At 44.5% G+C, this 20,600-nt stretch overlaps 1 protein-coding gene across 1 annotated transcript in view; it reads right to left on the bottom strand.

The window, feature by feature from the left end:
• LOC137533581 (voltage-dependent calcium channel subunit alpha-2/delta-3-like) overlaps positions 1-20,600 on the bottom strand; it is a 1,358,331-nt gene that overhangs the window by 507,964 nt on the left and 829,767 nt on the right. The window contains exon 5 of the mRNA XM_068254939.1: positions 17,306-17,468. Within this exon, the coding sequence (XP_068111040.1) occupies positions 17,306-17,468 (163 nt within the window). The remainder of the gene's footprint in view (positions 1-17,305; positions 17,469-20,600) is intronic.

The following is a 20,600-nucleotide window of genomic DNA, read 5'->3' as shown; positions in this document are numbered from 1 at the left end:
CCTGCGACCCCATAGAGCCCTCAAAAGCGGGATGTTCGGGTGGAGTTCGGGGTTCGGGCCGAACATGCTGAACATCTGGCCCATGTTCGGCGAACGGACCCGAACCCAAACATCTAGGTGTTCGCCCAACACTACTCTAGACACACACACACAGCCTGGCAGCCCTGCTCTAGACACACACACACACACAGCCTGGCAGCCCTGCTCTAGACACACACACACAGCCTGGCAGCCCTGCTCTAGACACACACACACAGCCTGGCAGCCCTGCTCTAGACACACACACACAGCCTGGCAGCCCTGCTCTAGACACACACACATAGCCTGGCAGCCCTGCTGATCTATGTTTCTGCAGAAGTGTCTGAATTACACCAGAAATAAGCATGCAGCTAATCTTGTCAGATCTGACAATAATGTCAGAAACATCTGATCTGCATGTGATTGTTCAGGGAGCTGTGGCTAAAAGTATTGGAGGCAGAGGATCAGCATGATAGCCAGGTAACTGGCATTACTTAGAAGGAAATAAATATGGCAGCCTCCATATCCCCCTCACTTCAATTTTCCTTTAACAGCTCACTTTTTACACTGTGGTGGTCCTTTAAAGGGATTCTGAACCGAGTAAATCTATTTAAAACACACACATGATGCACCTACAAATGAAATGAATATTACATACTTTCTACACTGTCAGTTCCTCTCATAGGCTCACCCTTTTCTTTTAACAATGACCCTTTCCAGTTCTGACAAGAATTTGTCAGAAGTGCAATATATCAGTTGCTGTCAGTTATAACTGAAAGGACAACTGACGTGCAAGGTAATGCCCATGTTCCCGTATGGCTCAAGTGGGCAATGTTACAGTTTACGGCTCCCTGCACAGACTTTTAATCGGTTTTTACATCCGATTCCGATTTGACAGTTGGAAAATGTCAGTTTAAAAAAAGACAGTTAAAATGTCGCAGTTGAAAAATGTCAGTTAAAAAACAACCGTTTAAATTTGGCAGATGAAAAACAACAGTTGAACTGTCATTTTCCAACTGCCATTTTCCAACTGCCAAATTTCAACAGTTTTTAACTGTCATTCTCCAACAGCCTAAAGTTAACTAATTTTTCAACTGCCATTTTTCAACTGCCACTTTCCAACTGCCATTTTCCAACTGCCAGATTTCAACTGCCGCTTTCCAATTGTCATTTTACAATTGTCATTTTCCAACTGCCAGAATTCAACTGCCATTTTCCAACTGTCATTTTCAACTGTCAAAACTGTAACTGTTGTTTTTTAACTGCCATTATTTAACTGCCACTTTCCAACTGCCATTTTTCAACTGCCACTTTCCAACTGTCATTCTTTCAACTGTCATTTTCCAACTGTCATCTTCCAACTGCCACTTTTCAACTGCCACTTTCCAACTGTCAAATTTCAACTGCCATTTCCCAACTGTCACTTTCCAACTGCCATTTCCAACTGCCATTTTCCAACTGCCATTTTCCAACTGTCAAATTTCAACTGCCATTTTCCAACTGTCAAATTTCAACTGTTTTTCAACTGTCATTTTCCAACTGATATTTTTCGACTGTCATTTTCCAACTGCCATTTTCCAACTGTCAAATTTCAACTTTCAAATTTCAACTGTCAAATTTCAACTGCCATTTTCCAACTGTCAAATTTCAACTGTTTTTCAACTGTCATTTTCTAACTGTCATTTTCCAACTGCCATTTTCCAACTGTCAAATTTTAACTGTCAAATTTCAACTGTCAAATTCCAACTGCCACTTTCCAACTGCCATTTCCAACTGTCATTTTCCAACTGACATTTTTCAACTGTCAAATTTCAACTGTTGTTTTTCAACTGTCATTTTCCAACTGTCATTTTCCAACTGTCAAATTTCAACTGCCAATTTAAACTGCCATTTCCAACTGCCATTTTCCAACTGTCAAATTTCAACTGTTTTTCAAATGTCATTTCCAACTGTCATTTTCCAAATGCCATTTTCCAACTGTCATTTTCCGACTGCCATTTTCCAACTGTCAAATTTCAACTGTTTTTCAACTGTCATTTTCCAACTGTCATTTTCCAACTGTCATTTTCCAACTGCCACTTTCCAACTGTCAAATTTCAACTGCTATTTTCCAACTGCCACTTTCCAACTTTCTTCTTTCCCTCATCTCAGAAGCCCCCCTCCTGTTATGCGCGGCGGCGGCATAAGATTCAGCTACAGCCTACAGGCTCCAGGTCCGGGGTCCAGCAGACGCTAGAGCTCCAGCTGCTTGGTCTACTCTGTCACCTTCTCTGCCGTTCACTCGCACTGAACCAGGACCCCGGACCCGGAGCCTGTAGCTGAATCTTATGCCGCCGCTGCGCATAACAGGAGGGGGCCCCTGAGGTGAGGGAGGGATTGGAACTGGGACCCCCGGAGGGGAAAAAATTGTTTAAAAAAATTAAAACTGTATCTGTGACAAAACTTAATGGGCCCCGGGGCCCACTGGAGATGTGGAGGTGGGGCCTACCGGGCAGATTACCAGCACCCCGCTGGGCCAGTCCGACACTGGACTGTGAAATTGGCTCCTGACCCGCTCACGGGGCTCTGCGGTCTTAAAGACAGGCAGAGCCAGTGAGCTGCGGCGAGAGACTTTGGGTTTGAGCGGTGCGATCGGCGGGGAGCGACGGAAACGACGTATTCGCACAGCGGCGGCTAATTGAAATCTACGCCCTGCCAGCCAGGAGCCTACTAAAACAGGGCGTAGATTTCAATTAGCTCGGTTCGAAAGTAGTTAATAGCAGCATGAATTACAGATCTTTCTGTACCATTTTTTTGGAGTGCCAACTGTCAGGAACCGACCCCGCGGCAAGCCTGCAGATACGGTTCCCGACTGCGGGTTTGACCAGATCAAGCGGAGAGCAGCCTTATTCAAGCTAAAAACAAGGCTGTGACCCCTCAAACATTTCTCACTGCCTCTAGACACTTCCACTCTGCTGTCGAGTGATCTGCACGCTATCCACGCTTTCGTATTCGGGTCAGTTTTGCTCTGTAGGCTGAATATGGCAACGCCACGCACACACACATACACACACACACAGTACAATCGTACAGTAGCACGGCACAATCAGGCACAGAACTTGTAATGCAAGTTACACTGCAGTCTCTCCTTCTAGGCTATGAGCGTTAGTTTAGTACAGCAGAAGTCAAACTTATTAAATAACGATTTAATATTCCAGAAAAAAGTGGAACAATGCAGAAAATAATATATACAAAAAAATGTATAAAAAACAAAATAAAAAGTTACAAAATTAAGAGTTACAAAGATAAAAGTTACAACGATAAAAGTTACAACGATACACACAAGGATATTTGCATAAAAATAAAATGGGGATCAAAACGTTAAAAACTTGAAGGTCTAAATGTTGTTTGCGGGAGAACGCAGCTTCTGGTCAGACCAGGATAGCCCTAGCATTTGCTATCTCCAAAGAGCTACCAGTTGTGACTTATATAGTCTGTTGTGTGGCCCGGGGCCCCTCAAATGTCCATATCCAGGAATAATGGTCTGCAGCCAGTCTAGGTGACACATCTGAGACAGTATTTCACAGCAGATCAAAGGTGGGGACTTGACTGCTCTTGGCATAATAAGCCATTTTCTGGCCAGAGGCTAGTTAGCCAATTAGCAGTTCCTGCTCCTATTCACAATTGTCCACCTTCAGATGCAAATGTAGTTGTCAATGACATACAGACAATCCAAGCTTCCTTGAGCCAGGTGACAATACCTTCAAAAACCAGCTGCCCGACTGGCCTCTTAACATACATACACATCTGAGGTAGTCCACAGTAGACAGAAAAATGAAAAAATATGTTCCTGTATTATCCTTAACATCATAACTAGCTGCTATTATGACACCATCCATTTACGTCTCTTTACAGAATTGTATGGCACGTGTGTTGCTCTACGTTGCAGTATTAATTGAAATGCGACAGCGCTGTGTTGGTTCAGAAATGCATGCAGCAGTTCATTGTCAGAACACACTGCTGCACAGCACATGAGAGTCTGAGACGCATTACCGAAATAAAGCTCAGCGATGCAGCAGTGCATCCTGACCTTCAAAGTTGTTATAAAACCATTTTAAAAGGACCACTATAGTGAAAAAAGTAAACAGTTAAAATCTTTCAGAACCGACATGTTTTGGACCAGTCTACCTTCTCATTGAGGATTATCAGGGTTTTCTTTGTGTTTAAAAGTATTTCCTAAATGGCAGTTGCTAAGTCTAACTGCCAAAATAGTAAGATACTAGCCAGCCCCCCTACTCGCTTGCACACTATTTTGGCAGTAAGACTTAACAATGACTGTTCAGCAAATGCTTTTGAAAACAAAGGAAACCCTGGGACTCCATAGTGAGGAAATGGACTAGTCCAAAACCTGTTGGTTCTGTCAGATTTTAAAGTGGACTTAAACTCAGAGCTTCCTCTCTGCTCTAAGGAGATAAGCAACAGCATAATAACTTAAAAGAAAAAAAACATTTATCTTTTACGACTTACAGAAATCTTACAAAAACCCTGCAGTGTTTACTTTCTGGTGTCCAAGGAGCACACAAGGGTTAACCTTCTGTGGCACACCTGACAGCCCTAATTTACACTTGCTGTTTACTTGCTAATAAGGCCTAATTAGACAGGCTAATCTCTCTAGACCAGGGCTTTGCACCAGTGGTACACGTACCACCGGTGGTACTTTGCTGTTGGCCAGGTGATACACACCAGGTTTGCCTGCCACTTTATTGCCCGCATGCCACTTGTCCTGGTCCTGTCCTGCCTCCACAAAGTTTGGCTCCCCCTCCCTCGCTCCTTGCTGTGGTGCTCTGCGGTATACTTCAGACCTCAGATCAGTGGGGAAGAGACAGCCAGTCCAACGGTGCACAGTAATGGCGCAGATACAGAAAGTGACATCACTGCTCATTTCCTGTATTTGAAGTATAAATGCAATCACCGTGCACCATTTGCCCGGCTGTCTCTTCACTGTGGCTGGCTTACCGATGATCTGAGGTGTGAACTATATCGCAGCGCAGCACAGAAAGGAGTGAGCGGGGGGGGAACTTTGTGGTAAGTCACTGCCCAGCTCTCAGTTCTCTGGTGGTGGGACTAGGCTACGTATAATTAAGCAGGAGTGGGGAAGAGGAACTTGTATATCTACCTACAGATTGCCAATACTGACAATCTGTAGACTAACAATCTAATTGTAGTCATTTTTCCCCACCAATGCCTCCAACTTTTCCCCTCCCATATGCCCTTTTTTCTTTAGTGTACCTGTAAGAAAAAAGTGCCCCTGGGGGGTACTTACCACAGGGAAGGGGAGGCCTTTGTATCCTAAAGAGGGTTCTCCCTTCCTCCTCAGTAGAAGGGATCCAGTGCTGGGAGCCCCAAAGTTCTCCTCGTTGGTGTGTGCGCATGCGCAGTAGCTGCTCCAGCAGAAACAGCCAAGCCCGATTGTGTCCAATCTACTGCGCAGGCACATTGGTGGTACTTGGAAATTTTCAGGCGATAAAAAGTGGTACAATTAGAGAAAAGGTTGAAAAGCCCTGATCTAGAGCTTCCCTCTACTTAGCTAAGAATCTAACATTTGTTTTCTTTGTATGTCAAGTAGCTTTTAGGGATGCTCATCACGAATTCGTGATCACGGGTAACCCGTGATCACGAGTCAATTTCCCCAAACTCGGGTACTCGAATTCGGACCGGTGATTGTTGATCCGAATTCGAGTGCATCCATGATTGGACTCTAAATTCGGCTGTGATCACGGTTAATCCGTGATCACGAATCCGGATGCGGCAGTGATTACACCACCAAAACCTGCCTTCTTTAACGGTTAATAGCAGTGGTGTAGCAATAGGGGGTGTAGAGGTGGTGACCGCATCCAGGCCCTTAGGCTAAAGGGGCCCCGAGCGGCCCACCCCTCAAACACAGAATTAGCTCTTTATTGGTCCGGTGCTGATAATATTCACTTCTATAGTTGATTTAAACAGTAGTTATCAACACACAGTTTCCCATCCCCTTCTTGCACCTCAGACACTGTGGTTGTCTTTGATTGGTTTTGGTGTGTTGTATGAATTATTATCTATAGCAAGCTTGGGGGGCCCCAATGCTAAACTTGCACTGGGGTCCATGGCTTCTTAGCTACACCACTGGTTAAGAACAAAGCCCCCTTACTTGGTATAAACACACAATTTGCCAGATATGTTAAAAAGAATAGTGGGAACAAGAGGAATTTTTTTTTCAAAAAAGACCTTATAAATTTTTAAATTGATTTTCTCAAAAAGTATAAGGAAAAAAGTATATTTTTAAATGTGGTAAATGACAGTTCGTTAATGAAACAAAACCTGCCGACTTTAGCAGTTAATAGCAAAGCCCCCTTACATCCTAAAAACACCAAATTTGCAGGATATGTTAAAAAGATAATGGGAAACAACATTTTTTTTAAAACAAAATAAAAAATTTGTATTTCTTTTTTTTGTACTGACCGTGGGAAATGTAAAAAAATTGACGTGGGGTCCCCCCTCCCGAGCCTCTGTAACCTCTTGTCCCCCATGCAGGCTGGGATAGCCAGAATGCGGAGCCCCGGCCGACTGGGGCTTCACACCCTGAGCTATACCAGCCCGCAAGGTCCATGGTATGGGGGGGGGGCTCCAGGGGAGAGGGGCGGCCAAGCCTCCCCCCCCCCCTGAGCCCTTGTCCAAGGAGGAGGTGGGGTTGACAACTCCCTGGGAGGGGGTTCATGGTGGCATCTGGGAGTCGCCTTTAAGAAGGGGACCCCAGATGCCCACCCCCTCCCAGGTGAAATAAGTATAGGGGTGCAAAGTACCCCTTACCCATTTCCACAAAGGGTTAAACTGAAATAAAAACACAGCAATGAAAAAAGTATTTTATTAATCTTGATTGACCAGAAATACTTGTACCTTTAAAAAATTTTCCCATTCCAATATCCTTGGGAAAAGGTCCCACGGCAATATCTTCTATCTTGCTATCTTCTTCTGTAACAATTTGATTGAAGATTTCCCACCGGCCGCCGCCACAGCTCTATGTGGATGCATTGCCGCCGGCTATCGATGTCCTCCCTGCCCCCCACACCTGTCACTCACATCCATGCTGGCACCCAGTGCACCCATGAGTGCACTGGATACCAGCATGGGTGAGGTTGATAGGCGTGGGGAGGGCAGAAGGAGCCGGCGGCAATGCGTCCGCTTAGGACGCGCTCTCATCTATACTAAGTATAGCTGAGAGAAAAGCATCTTAAAATTTCCCTTCAAGGCTCCCCATTGGTTCCTTAACAGACCAATGGGGATCAGGAGGTGGGGAAGAGCCCCTTGTCCATGGATTGGACAAGGGCTGGTGGGAAAAGGGGAAGGCTTGGCCGTCCCTCTCCCATGGAGCCCCCCATACCATGGACCATGTGGGCTGGTATAGCTCAGGGTGCGAAGCCCCAGTCGGCTGGGGCTCTGCAGTAGAAAATGTTCCTGGTGCTAGCACACTAAGTGCACAGGCTGCAGTGCTCCACAGTGCTCTGTGGTGCAATTGGATGCATACACGGCTCAGCTCCTTGGATTGGGGACGTGTACAAATCTAAGAAAAAGAGGAGCGCTCCATAGTGTATTACAGTAAATCTCGCTTTAATGTGCAAAAAATAAAATGTACTCACAATGTGTACAAGTGATTATGCTTGTAAGTGGGCAGGTGCCTCCGCTATACTCCTCTGTGCGGACTGATTGTTTGCCTCTGTGGCCTGCAGTGCGCTCTCCGGTGGAAGGGATGCTCATCTCGCTAGGGGATGGGCGGAGCCTAATCCTGGCGTGCCTGTAGCGGCATTATGCGTTTCGGCGCATCTGCGCCTTCATCAAATAGCGTAATGCCCGCTTACAAGCGTAATAACTTGTACACATTGTGAGTACATTTAATTTTTTGCACATTAAAGCGAGATTTACTGTAATACACTATGGAGAGCTCCTCTTTTTCTTAGGCCGGGGCTCTGCATTCTGGCTATCCCAGCCTGCATGGGGGACAAGGGGTTACAGAAGCTCGGGAGGGGGGACCCCACATCATTTTTCAAAATTCCCACAATCAGCACAAAAACATGTATAAAAATATATATATATATATTGTTACCCATTATCTTTTTAACACATATCCTGCAAATTAAGTGTTTTTAGGATGTAAGGGAGCTTTGCTATTAACTGCTAAAGTGGGCGGGTTTTGTTTCATTAACGAACTGTCATTTACCACATTTAAATATATACTTTTTTTAAATTGACTTTCTCAAAAAGTATAAGTCTTTTTGAAAAAAAAATTCCTCTTGTTCCCATTCTTCTTAACATATCTGGCACATTATGTGTTTGCTATTAACCGTAAAAGTCATTGGGTTTTTAATCACGAATCACGACTCGTGATTTGTGATTACATGCAGTTATTCGACTCAAAACCAAACTTGAGTCGGATATCTGTTTCTATTCATGATTGGGATCACGAGTCAATTCGAAAGTAGGCGGAGTCGAACTTGTGATCGCTCGAATCGTGATTGAGGGTATCCAAGCAACCCTGGTAGCTTTACGTGGAGGAGGCCGCAGAGAGCATCAGGCTGCTCTGATAAATAGATACCCTTTAAAACAAAAATAAGGATTAATGCTGTTTATACCTAACAGGATTTCCAAAGGAATGTTTTCAAATTCCCAGTGCTTTAAACATCTGTGAGCCAAAGGATAGAAAAGCATTAATATTAAAAAATACACTCCTTTTGTAAAATAAGCTGGGCTGTTCCGGTGAAACATTTAAATGAATATCTGAATTTTTGTGGACGATAAGGAAAATGAAGCCACGGATTTCCAACATATATTTATTTTATACAACAAAAGATGTAGGCTGAATTCATTGCAGTATCAGAGCAATCAATAACACCAGGGGCAGCCTCACTGCGGCTTAGTGGAACAGTTATTCAAAGGGGAGTCACAATATTTCAAAGCGTGGTTCAAAAATCATTTAACATCTCAGGATGAGAGTTATTCAGCTGGAGGAATCTTTGCAAGTGAAAAGGAAAAGAACGCGTCAGCTGTGTCAGGAGGAGTTTTCGCACAATGCGCTTCTCCGGCACACTGCGTGATGAGCGCTTTCACCGGCTGCTGATAAATGCATACAATAATAAAAACCTATGCTGGGGCTGGGGTTAGATTCCTCTGAGTATATAGAGCCTGTTCAAGAGGATATTGAAACATGATGAACCGCATACATATTTTGATTAGGTAGGTTTTTCAATTTGCCAGGTAAAAGGCTGTATGAATGTTATTCTGTCACACTTCCCTATCAAACCTTTCCAAAAGTCTGTTCAGCTGGAATTACCTATTTTCTAGAAAATTAAAACGCTAAAATAAAATGCCAAATATTGCTGAGAAATAAGTTTATGATCCGCAAATGGTACATTCAGATCTTCTTGCAGAGATCTGAACGTGGCATCAGAATAAGGTCGGTCAACTATACTAAAGCTAGAAAAAACTGCCTGAATCTACTTTAAAGAGAAACTCCGACCAAGAATTGAACTTTATCCCAATCAGTAGCTGATACCCCCTTTTACATGAGAAATAAAATGTTTTTCACAAACAGACCATCAGGGGCGCTGTATGACTGATTTTGTGCTGAAACCCCTCCCACAAGAAGCTCTGAGTACCGCGGTACTCTGGGCAAACTGCCACAATGTAACAATGTTCACAGACAGGAACTAGCTGCTTACAGCTGTCTCTAACAGCCAAAACAGCTAGGAGCAGCTACATAACCTGCCCACAGTAAAAATGTCACCATGTAATACATGTCAGAATGTAAATCAGGGAGAAGAAAGATTTTACAATGGGCAAACACTGACTAAATCATTTATACATAATTATGGTAAAAATGAAGCACTTTTTTACTGGAGTTCCTTTTTAAGGTAGCTGGTCTTGCTAGCAGGATGTGCTATGTGGTCTTGCTAGCTGAAAAGCTAATGTTGCTGATGTCGCTGGTGACAATTATAAAATAAATATGGCCCTGATACACCCAACTCTTCAGCAACTATAATGTATTTGTACTTGTACTTGTGTACTTGCTGAATATCCTGAATGTACAGAGTTTTCTCATGTATCTATGCTCCCCAGTATTTGTTTTATTCTATGTACAGTGATATGGAAGATAATGATGCTCAAGGGCGTTGCTAGGATACTAGGAGATCTGGGCACCCATGGGCACCAGGGAGGAACATGAGCATGGCTGAGAGAGAAGACTGGGAGAGAGTGGGCAGAGCAATAGAGGGGGCAGAGAGAGGGGGCAGAGAGAAAGAGGGGAGAGAGGGGGCAGCAGAGAGAGAGAGTGGGGAGAAAGGACAGAGAAGGGTGGGTAAAGAGAGAGAGGAGAGGAAGAGAGAGGTGGGGGCAGAGAAAGAGGGGGGGGGGGAGAAAAATACACAGCGAGAGAGGACACAGAGAGGGCAGAGGGAGCGGGAAGGGGCAGAGAGAGAGAGATAGAGAGGCACAAAACACACACACACACATACACACAAAATCGGGCACAGAATGGGGCACTGTGAGAGGCACAGAGAGGAAATGGGTAAAGAGAGAGAGCAGGCAGAGAGAGGGGGCAGAAAGAGAGAGGGGAGAGAGGAGACAGAGAGAGAGAGTGGGTAAAGAGAGAGGAGAGGACACAGAGAGAGGGGGAGGGACAGAGAGCAGAAAGAGAGAAAGGTGGGGTAAAGGAGAGAGAGAGAAGGGGACAGAGAGAGGGAGAGACAGAGAGAGAGGCTGGAGAGATAGAGAGATAGGCTGGAGAGATAGAGAGATAGGCTGGAGAGACAGAGAGAGAGAGAGATAAATACAGAGAGAGGGAGAGACAGAGAAAGAAATACAGAGAGAGAGAGAGGCTGGAGACACACACACACACACACACACACACACACACACACACACACACACACACACACACACACACACACAGATACGGAGAGACAGAGAAAGAGAGAGCGAGAGGGAGAGACAGTGAGAGGGGGGGGGGACAGAAAGAGAGGCTGGAGAGACAGATATAGAGGGAGGGAGAAAGATAGAGAGAGAACATGCCAAAGCTGAAGAAGCTAGGGCCAGTAGTGAAAGAGTTGAGAGCAGAGCTAATCACTTAGCAGAGGCCAGGTCAATGAGAGGCTGAATAGTGGAAGGGGGGTGAGAAGCTCACATGGAATGTGCCTGGCTGACCTCTGTCACTCCATGCAACTGTCTACTCCCTGATCTACTTTTTCTAAACCTGCAGATAAGAACCAGGGAGAAATGAGAGAGGAGTTGCTGCCTGCGTATCTGTCACTTTTATGGTAGTCTACTACATCCTTAGAGTAGGCACTGGAGCATCAGGTCAACTAGGAGATCAGGGGACTTGTGCTGAGCTAAGCAGCATCAACCCACAGGCACAGTCTGACACAAGCTGTCCTGTGCTTCAGAGAGCAAAGCCGTGCAGCTGGGACAGGAGACATGTAAACACTTGCCTTAGTTCTCCTCCACAGCGCCCATCGGCTTTGTAGCTCTCCCAGTCGCAAGCTGTTGGGGAAATAGACATGTGGCATGTAGCCTGGCCAGGATCACATGGGGCCAGGCAACCAGTGAGAGAGGAGAGGGTGCCTCACTCCTCTCTCACTGACTGCCTGGCACCATGTGATCTCAGCCAGGCTTCAAGCATTTGTATCTTTGCCCCCCGCACGCAGTACAGTCTCTGCAGCCATGGAAATGGCTGCAGAGCAGTTCATCGTTTGGGGCACTGCCGGTGGGCACCCTGGATTCCCATATCCCAGGCACTTTTGCAGAGGTTCGAGGCACTAGCCACGGACCTAAGCCCCTAGAGACGCCACTGATGATACTATATAAATAAAACAAGTATTTTCAAATTTCGAGTGTTGCAAATGGCCAAAATTAGGAAATTTTAGGCCAGCACAGCACTCAGAAATACTTAGTAGTATTGGACCAATAGAGAATTTGGTAGTTTACCGCAGAAATCATAATAATACAGAAATTTTAGACCAATCACAAGACTCGAATTCAAGTTCTACCAAGTTTTCCCAAGTCTTGTGAGTGGTCTAAAATTTCCATAGCATTACATCCAGTGATTGGTCCAATGCTTCAGACTTGGAAGTATTTGACTAATCAGAGAATTCAGTAGTGTATCAAGGATGTCCGCATAATAGCGAACATCTGAAAAAATATATCGGGTTCCAAAAACCCCCCACTTTTTAGAATTACATAACTTTATTAACAAAAATGACACAAAAATCCCTTTCCTCGGAAATCGGTAATCGGTATCGGAAAAATCGGATTTCCTCAGAAATCCATGAATCTGCACTTTTAAAAATCAGAATTTCCACGGAATTGGAAATCGGCATAGACTTATAATGGGCTGAGATAATGGGGGGCACTTGTAATCATGTAATGTGCTGCAAATCAATGGGATGCATGTACTTAGAGTGAACCTTAACTGTCCTAAAAAAAAGTTTCACTTACCTGGGGCTTCCCCAAGCCCCCTGCAGCCATCCTGTGCCCTCGCCAGTCCTCGACTATCCTCCGGTTCCCATCCGTGGGTTTCATTTTCGGACGACTCTCCTTGTACGCATTCCCATCGTCAAGGGCATCCTGTGCAGGTGCGGAATGAGGTTTTTCTTACTGAGCCTGCGCAGGATGCGCCTGACGATGGGAACACGCACAAGGAGATGTGTGGACATGGACAGGGGCCAACTCTCAATTGGCCAAAAGCAAAACTAACCTTCGGTGAGAGCACAGGATGGCTGCAGGGGGCTTGGGGAAGCCCCAGATAAGTGAAACTTTTTTTTTTTTTTAGGACAGTTAAGGTTCTCTTTAACTCTGTACTAATATGAAGAGCTCATGTAATGTGCTGCAAATTAATGGGGGGTGCAGACATACTGCAGGGGGTTGACCTTCGGGAGACATTGGAATGCTGGGAGAGGCACTAGGAAACAGGAAGTAGTGTGAGGTAGTCTTGCTCTTCTTGAGTAGTTAGGTACTCGTAGCTATATGGAATCAAAATTTAAATTAGACAGCTGTAATCGCAGGAGAGGAGTGGTTGATATGCCCATGTAGCCGTGTGATCCGGTTCGTTCCAATCATGTTCCACATCAGGTTTCACGTAGCTTCCACGTGTAACGATCGGTGTAACACAGAGAGGATCTGATTACCGGTGATCTGCAGTATCACCGAGAATGCAGATATATACCCAATTATAGATGATCTGCAGTATCACCGATAATCAGATATATCTCTAACCTCTGGACACCTGGGTAATATATGAGTGTTTGGTGCAACAGTAATACTTTGAGGAAAGCACTCTTACAGTGGGTGCGAGACAGGAGGAGGTACTGCCCTGAGAACAGATTCCTTCCAAGGCCTGAGGCTCCCCAAGGGGTGGAGCCAGGCTGGGAGTAGGAAGGATCAGAGAGTGAGTGACACCAAAGGTGAAGTGTCACTGACAGGCCTGTGAACTATTTCCCAATAGGAGAAATAGTTCTCGAGGTCGGACAGGCCAGGTCGGCAACAGACTGACAGATCAGGTACAGAGACAGGAGACAGATGCGGAATCCAAAGACTAGCTGAGTTTGGCAACAGAGTATCAGAATGACAAAGGTACAGAATCAGAGATCAGAAGAATGGTCAGGAAAGCAGAAGGTCATAACAAATAATCAACAATTCCTAGACTAAGGTGTGAGCTCCGTGGTCATCAACACCTTGGAAACTGGTCTAGATAATAATACAGATGATAACAGAATTTCCTAGACTAAGGTGTGAGTTCCGTGGTCATCAACACCTTGGAAACTGGTCTAATATAACACAGATACTGACAGGGTCTGAGTGCTACCACGTAGTGATCGCAACGTCAGACACCAGAGGAATGACCAGCACCCAGTATATATACACCAGCGCTCACCAGCGCCTCCCCTAAGTGCTGGACCAATGAGAACTGAAAGAACTGTCAGCTGACCGGCCTGGTCAGCTGACATCCCTCTGGCTGTCATAAATGCTCTGCCTCTCCGAGCGCGCATGCGTCCTTCCAAACCAGTGTGGACTATCAGTCCCAGCCACACCAGACATGTGTTGCAATGCCTCTGCTGTTTTGGATGCGGAATCTGCCGCACCTCTGTCCGAGCGTGCGGCGTTTTCTCCGCATTCAGCAGTACTGACAGAGGTAGGCCTATGCGTGCAAACCGCCGCGACGGACGCGGAATCCTCCGCCCTGTTCTCTGGGCATGCGGCGGTTTCTCCGCGTTCCGTCAGGCCAGGGAATGCAGGTCCCTGCGCGCAAGCCGCCATGCCAACCGCGGAATCAGCCGCCCTACTCTGAGTACTTGCGGTGGCTTTTCCGCGTTTTCTCACATCGCGCTTCCTACTTCCAGGTTGAAGGAGAAAGCATGAGAGTGATGCATAGTGGGATGCGAATGGAATGCATCAGTTCTCGGCAAGAGCAAGACTTGTGTGGGTAGATATGAGAAAGCAATGCCACAGTTATCATGTGTGATTTAGTTTTTGTGCATGCAGAGAGCTTTTAAAGTGTGTAGCTTTGAACTTTAACACATTGTTGCAAAAAAAATTAGTTTTGATCTGCTTAAAGAGACTCCGTAACAAAAATTGCATCCTGTTTTTAATCATCCTACATGTTCCAAAAGCTATTCTAATGTGTTCTGGCTCACTGCAGCACTTTCTACTATGACAGTCTCTGTAATAAATCAATGTATCTTTCCCCTGTCAGACTTGTCGGCCTGTGTCTGGAAGGCTGCCAAGTTCTTCAGTGTTGTGGTTCTGCTATGAACTCACCCTTTCTGGCCCCTCTATGCATACTGCCTGTGTGTTATTTAGATAAGAGAGAAGCTGCTCTAATCAGCTGGATAAATCGTCCTCTGAGCTGGCTGGGCTTTCACATACTGAGGAATTACAAACAAGGGCAAAGCTGTTTGCAGGAAGAAAAGAGCAGCCTGAAACTTCAGTGCATGGGGGAAAGAAACACACAAATGATCTCTTGAGATTCAAAAGGAATGCTGTATACAGCCTGCTTATGTATGGATGTATTTTCTATGTGTGGACATACTGTACATCAACCTACTTCCTGTTTTGGTGGCCATTTTGTTTGTTTACAAACAAACTTTTAAAAACTGTTTTTAACCACTTTTAATGCGGCGAGGAGCGGCGAAATTGTGACAGAGGGTAATAGGAGATGTCCCCTAACGCACTGGTATGTTTACTTTTGAGCGATTTTAACAATACAGATTCTCTTTAAATAGAAAGAAATTATTGACACATTGAATGATGCTTTTAATATTGACAAATAATAAAAAGCAACCATTTTTTTGAGTAAATCAAGTATCTTTTTGTACGGTTACATGTTTCATAAGTTGAAGTCACTTACATTAGGTAGTCAAATTCTGGCAGGTTTTGGACTAGTCCAAAATCCTGGCAGGTTTTGGATTAGTCCATCTGAGGGTATAAAGGGACTCCGAGCAGTGCATAAAAACAAAATCTGAACTTACCTGGGGCTTTCTGCAGCCCACCGTAGGTCGGGAGGTCCCTCGGCGTCCTTCTGGCCCATAACCCAGGCCCTGCTCCGAAATGGCTCCCGGCGACACTGGGACCGAGTGTCGGGCTCTCTCTTCCGGTCGCCTCGGTCATCACGCGGCCGGCGTGGCAGTACTGCGCATGCGCGGTTTAATCACACATGCGCAGAACTGTCATGTCGGCCGCCGTGATGACGCGAGTTGACTGGCATGGTGACTGACATTATCTTCCCGGAAGACAGAGCCCGACACTCAGTCCCGGTGTTGCCGGGAGCCATTTCGGAGCAGGGCCTGGGAGATGGGCCAGAAGGACGCCCAGGGATCCCCGACCTACGGTGGGCTGCAGAAAGCCCCAGGTAAGTTCAAATTTTGTTTTTATGCACTGCTAGGAGTCCCTTTAAGTTATTTTAAAGCAATTACTGAATGGCAGTTGCACAGTTCAACTGACCAAACAAAGCGCACATGACTAGAAGGATTGATCAAGGATTGATTAACACACTTTACAGAAAACTGAAAGACAAGTGTGAACCCTGCGTTACAGCAGCTAATGCAATTTATAGAGAAAACTGACAAAATGTGCAGGATGTCCCTTTTTCTGTGTGCGAAATCTGCATTGAAGTGTGACCTAGCCCATTGATTAACGTGAGTTCTCAGCTGAAATCAGTTTTTCCATGCAGAAAACGCGCACAAAAGCAGACAAGTGTGACCCCTGCCTAAAAGTTAATTATGCAAGCTATGCAGCAAATGTGACATTTTATGGCACTTGAAGTGACATATAACACAGAGGAATATTCACTAAACACTGGTAAGGGTAAGTTTACCATGTACAGAGAGGATGCATTAAGTTTATTAGGATTCCCACAAGCTATGTAGCATGTTAAGTCATTTATGTTACTCATATTTTGACAACTACATAGTTACATAGTTATTTGGGTTGAAAAAAACAAAAACATACGTCCATCGAGTTCAACCAGAGAACAAAGTACAACACCAGCCTGCTCCCTCACATTGCCTGTTACACAAGCAACATAGGTGTTGTATATGTTACATGCATTATATAACTTGTTACATAATGTGTACATTCCAGTTATCCTATTTAGAGCTAGTATGATGAGAAGAGAGGACATGCATCGCTAGACTCCGTTGTAAAAAGGAGATCCTTTATTCACATACAAACAATTCCTGTTATCAAACCAACCAATACATGGCTCAAGACATTAAAAAAAACCTTTCCATGGTGTTTGCTGGGGTGAGAGTAACAAGGGGTGGGTGGAGGGGATTAGGGGCCGGTCACAACAGGCATTTTGCATGCAGTACACTTGTTTACCTGGAAAGTTTAGTAATGTCCTGGGCTGTGAACTAGACTTTGTTAATTTTTTGTCTTTTTTTTTTTACACGGTTGGGGTTAAGAATTCATGGCTCTAAATGTCATGTCACATAATTCTGATAACTAATTAGAGGTTGTAAAACTTTGTCTGAGACTTGAGTGTAGTGAACAGAAGTTGAATTGCAAAAATGTGCCGCGATGGGAGCTGAATAATGTTAAAAGGCACCTTCATGTACCTGAGACAGTTCAAAGAACAAACATAAATTTAACCCTTTTAATACAAAATAAGTCTATAGGATTTCAGAAAAGTCCTATTTAAGAACAGGAGTATAGACACAATAGTTGATCTCATCGGTTTATTTTCACTTCTTTTCACTTTGAATGCTTATAAGAATTAGACTTTGCTTACCTTTATTGTAAACATTAGTTGGCACTTGGACATCACTGAGAGTGATGTTAACAGGTAAATTATTAAAGTGTTCATTGGGCAGCAATGAAAACTCCTTTCCCAGCTCCACAAAATTTCCATCTTCATCTCGCTCATTTATAAGAACTGCATTGAAATATTCATACTAGAATGAAATAAAACACATGCATTTATATTAAGTTAGTCAAAATAATGGCAAACAAAAATAAATGACATTTATAAAAAATGTAACCATAAATAGCCCTTTTAAAATAATGTTGTTTAAAACGATCAATCTTAATAGTGATACTTATGCAACCCCCACCACCTTAGTATTGTTCACATTTATCACTATCATGCCTCATATGAGGCCATGTGGCCCAGTGATTTAATTGAAAACCTTGGTATGACAAGCCAATCGTGTTGTTTTCCACCTCCAGACATGCCACAGACTGGCCTAAGAACCACCGCAAAAGGTTGGGCTGTAGTCAAGTTGTTTGAGGTAGGGCAGAGCAATGCATAATTTGGACACAGATTTAAATGACTTAAGCAACGTGCTAGAAATCAGAAGTCAGAAACAGAATCATCTTTTTGCAAAGCCTGGCTGGGTCATGCCCAGAATTGGGCTTGGTACATACAGGACTTAAAGCGGATCTGAGATGAAAAACTAACTATAACAAGTAACTTGTCTATATATCTTATCTAAAGTTTAGATAGTTTACACAGCATATCTAGCTGCAAAAGTTTAAAAAGTTTATGATTATTTATTCCTGTGATACAATGAGGGCCGCCATGTCTGTTTGTCACATTGTCACATTGTCACAGGCTAAGATGCTATCAGCTTGCTTGTGTGTAAATTCAGTCCCCTCTCCTCCTCCCTCCTCCCCTCTGCCTCTAAAATCAATGACTAGTAACACCTCCCCTTCCTCCTGCCCAGACTGAGCTTCTGTACGCCCTTGCTACTGTCTGAAAATGCCAAGGCACTCTGAAAAGCTGTGGGCGAGGCTTGTTTAGTTTATAGGGAATCAGAGTATTAAAACAAAAACAAAAAAGTATTTGGCTTGAGGAATGCCCTATAAACTTCAGTATATGAAAGGAACACAATTATGCAATGAGTAAAAGTTTATCTCGGAACCACTTTAAGTATAGGATAGGACACACAGTATACGTCAAATATTAACACCATTTCACACACAGAGAAAGTAGGATAGCATAATTCACAAACACAGCAGCTTAACACAATAATTGAACGCAGACTATGTACAATGTGCCTTGGTGCAAGCATGATTTGGTCGACCTAAGAGAGGGGCATTGGGGAGTGAGTGCGTGAAGAGAGTTCAGGTAATTGACAGCTGTGGTGAAAAAGCCATTCCTTTGTCTTGAGGTCCTGGTGGAGATGGACTGTTACCTCTTGCCTGTTAGTGATGTTGTTGTTAGTGACAAATTACAGTGCTACAGTGCTTCTACTGTAGTAATTCTTCGTTATAGCAGCCCTGTACTCCACTTAATGTGCAGCAATATACTACATATTTACTTTAAAGCAGATTTCCACACACCACACCTAAGTCAATGACACATCATAATGGCGGCCATGTTTTGTTATATGCTTTATGAGAGGACCGGCATTATAGCTATATTATCTATCTATAACTAGCCTTTTATTTATCTTATCTTAGTTGATGCTTATTGGGCCCGATCCAATTCACTTTTTCTTCTCAGTTTTCTCCTAGGTGATATTTCCCCATCTTCTCAATTAAATGCCCTTTTAAGCCACCAGCAAGGTACAAAATTCTCTGAATAATTTTGATAGTACTTTTTCACCTGTTTTTTGGTACTTTATAAATTGCTGAGTGCTGGTTATGAAACAGGAGAAGATGAAAAATTATCTCCTAGGAGAAAACTTCGGAGAAAAGGTGAATTGGGTCTGGCCCATTATATTTTACTTTGTGCATCTATTTTATCTCTTAAGATTTATATAAGAGAACATATAAAGTGGGCTGGAACTTTCATTATTAAACTTTTTCCTATTCTTAAGTACAATAAATATAATTTAAAATAACAAGCAGACAAAGATAGCAGGAAAGCTGGCACTGCTGCAAGTGTTCAATTTATTGTAGCAAAGATAAAGTGCAAACGTGCAGCATCTTGCAAAAAGTATGGCATGAAAAAACACATACCCTAGTGAGAAGAGGCGTGGAGGATGGTGGGTGCTGGGCACAGGATGCCTGACGGCCGTTTCGCGCTAAACAGCGCTTCTACGGAGGCTGCAACACTGCTGGGCAATGGCTGCTGGTTACATACTATTCAGAGCCAGCGTCTAGCGTCACTTCCAGTGGCAGCGCCGCCCCTACTTCCGCGTCACGTGTGCGTACGCATTGACACGTTGCGTCAACGTACGTCACATGCGTACGAAAATCCGAGTGGCGCCTACAACGTACGCATGCCAATTAGATACATGCGTACTGCATAATTATGCATGCGACGCACGCGTCAATATGGTCGCATAGGGTGAGTGGGACCACTCCCCCCAGCGGCCAAACTTGAACAGGGCCCGACCCGGCCAGACTCACACCTTGGTTGAGGGAGGGGAAAAGTAGGAAAAAAGGGGGGAAAGGGAGGGTGGAGTGGGGGGTAGGGGATACAAAAGATCAGGGGATCCTGAATAGAAAAGGTGTCATAGAACCCTAAGTGTCAGTGTGGCCAAATCGTGCTCCATCCGGGTAGAAAGTCCTAAGTACAAAGCACACAGTGCTATAGTAGCTAAATATAGTGCTGCTGTAGGAAATAGGAGGGGAAGGAAGGTAGGGGGGCAAAAATATAAGGAAGTAAAATAGCCCATATCCCGTGTGTGAAGTTGTAGGCGCCACGCGGATTTTCGTACGCATGTGACGTACGTTGACGCAACGCGTCAATGCGTACGCACACGTGACGCGGAAGTAGGGGCGGCGCTGCCACCGGAAGTGACGCTAGACGCTGGCTCTGAATAGTATTTAACCAGCAGCCATTGCCCAGCAGTGTTGCAGCCTCCGTAGAAGCGCTGTTTAGCGCGAAACGGCCGTCAGGCATCCTGTGCCTAGCACCCACCATCCTCCACGCCTCTTCTCACTAGGGTATGTGTTTTTTCATGCCATACTTTTTGCAAGATGCTGCACGTTTGCACTTTATCTTTGCTACAATAAATTGAACACTTGCAGCAGTGCCAGCTTTCCTGCTATCTTTGTCTGCTTGCCATTTGATGTTGTTGCTTGAGCACGCTAAAGAGGTTTTAAGAAGAGGTGTATGTGTAGTCCTCCTGTGC

The sequence above is a fragment of the Hyperolius riggenbachi genome, chromosome 9 (genome assembly GCF_040937935.1).
Source record: "Hyperolius riggenbachi isolate aHypRig1 chromosome 9, aHypRig1.pri, whole genome shotgun sequence".
Classification (NCBI taxonomy): Eukaryota; Metazoa; Chordata; class Amphibia; order Anura; family Hyperoliidae; genus Hyperolius; species Hyperolius riggenbachi.
The sequence above is the reverse complement of the archived record's forward strand: the minus strand, read 5'-3'. Positions and strand labels throughout refer to the sequence as shown.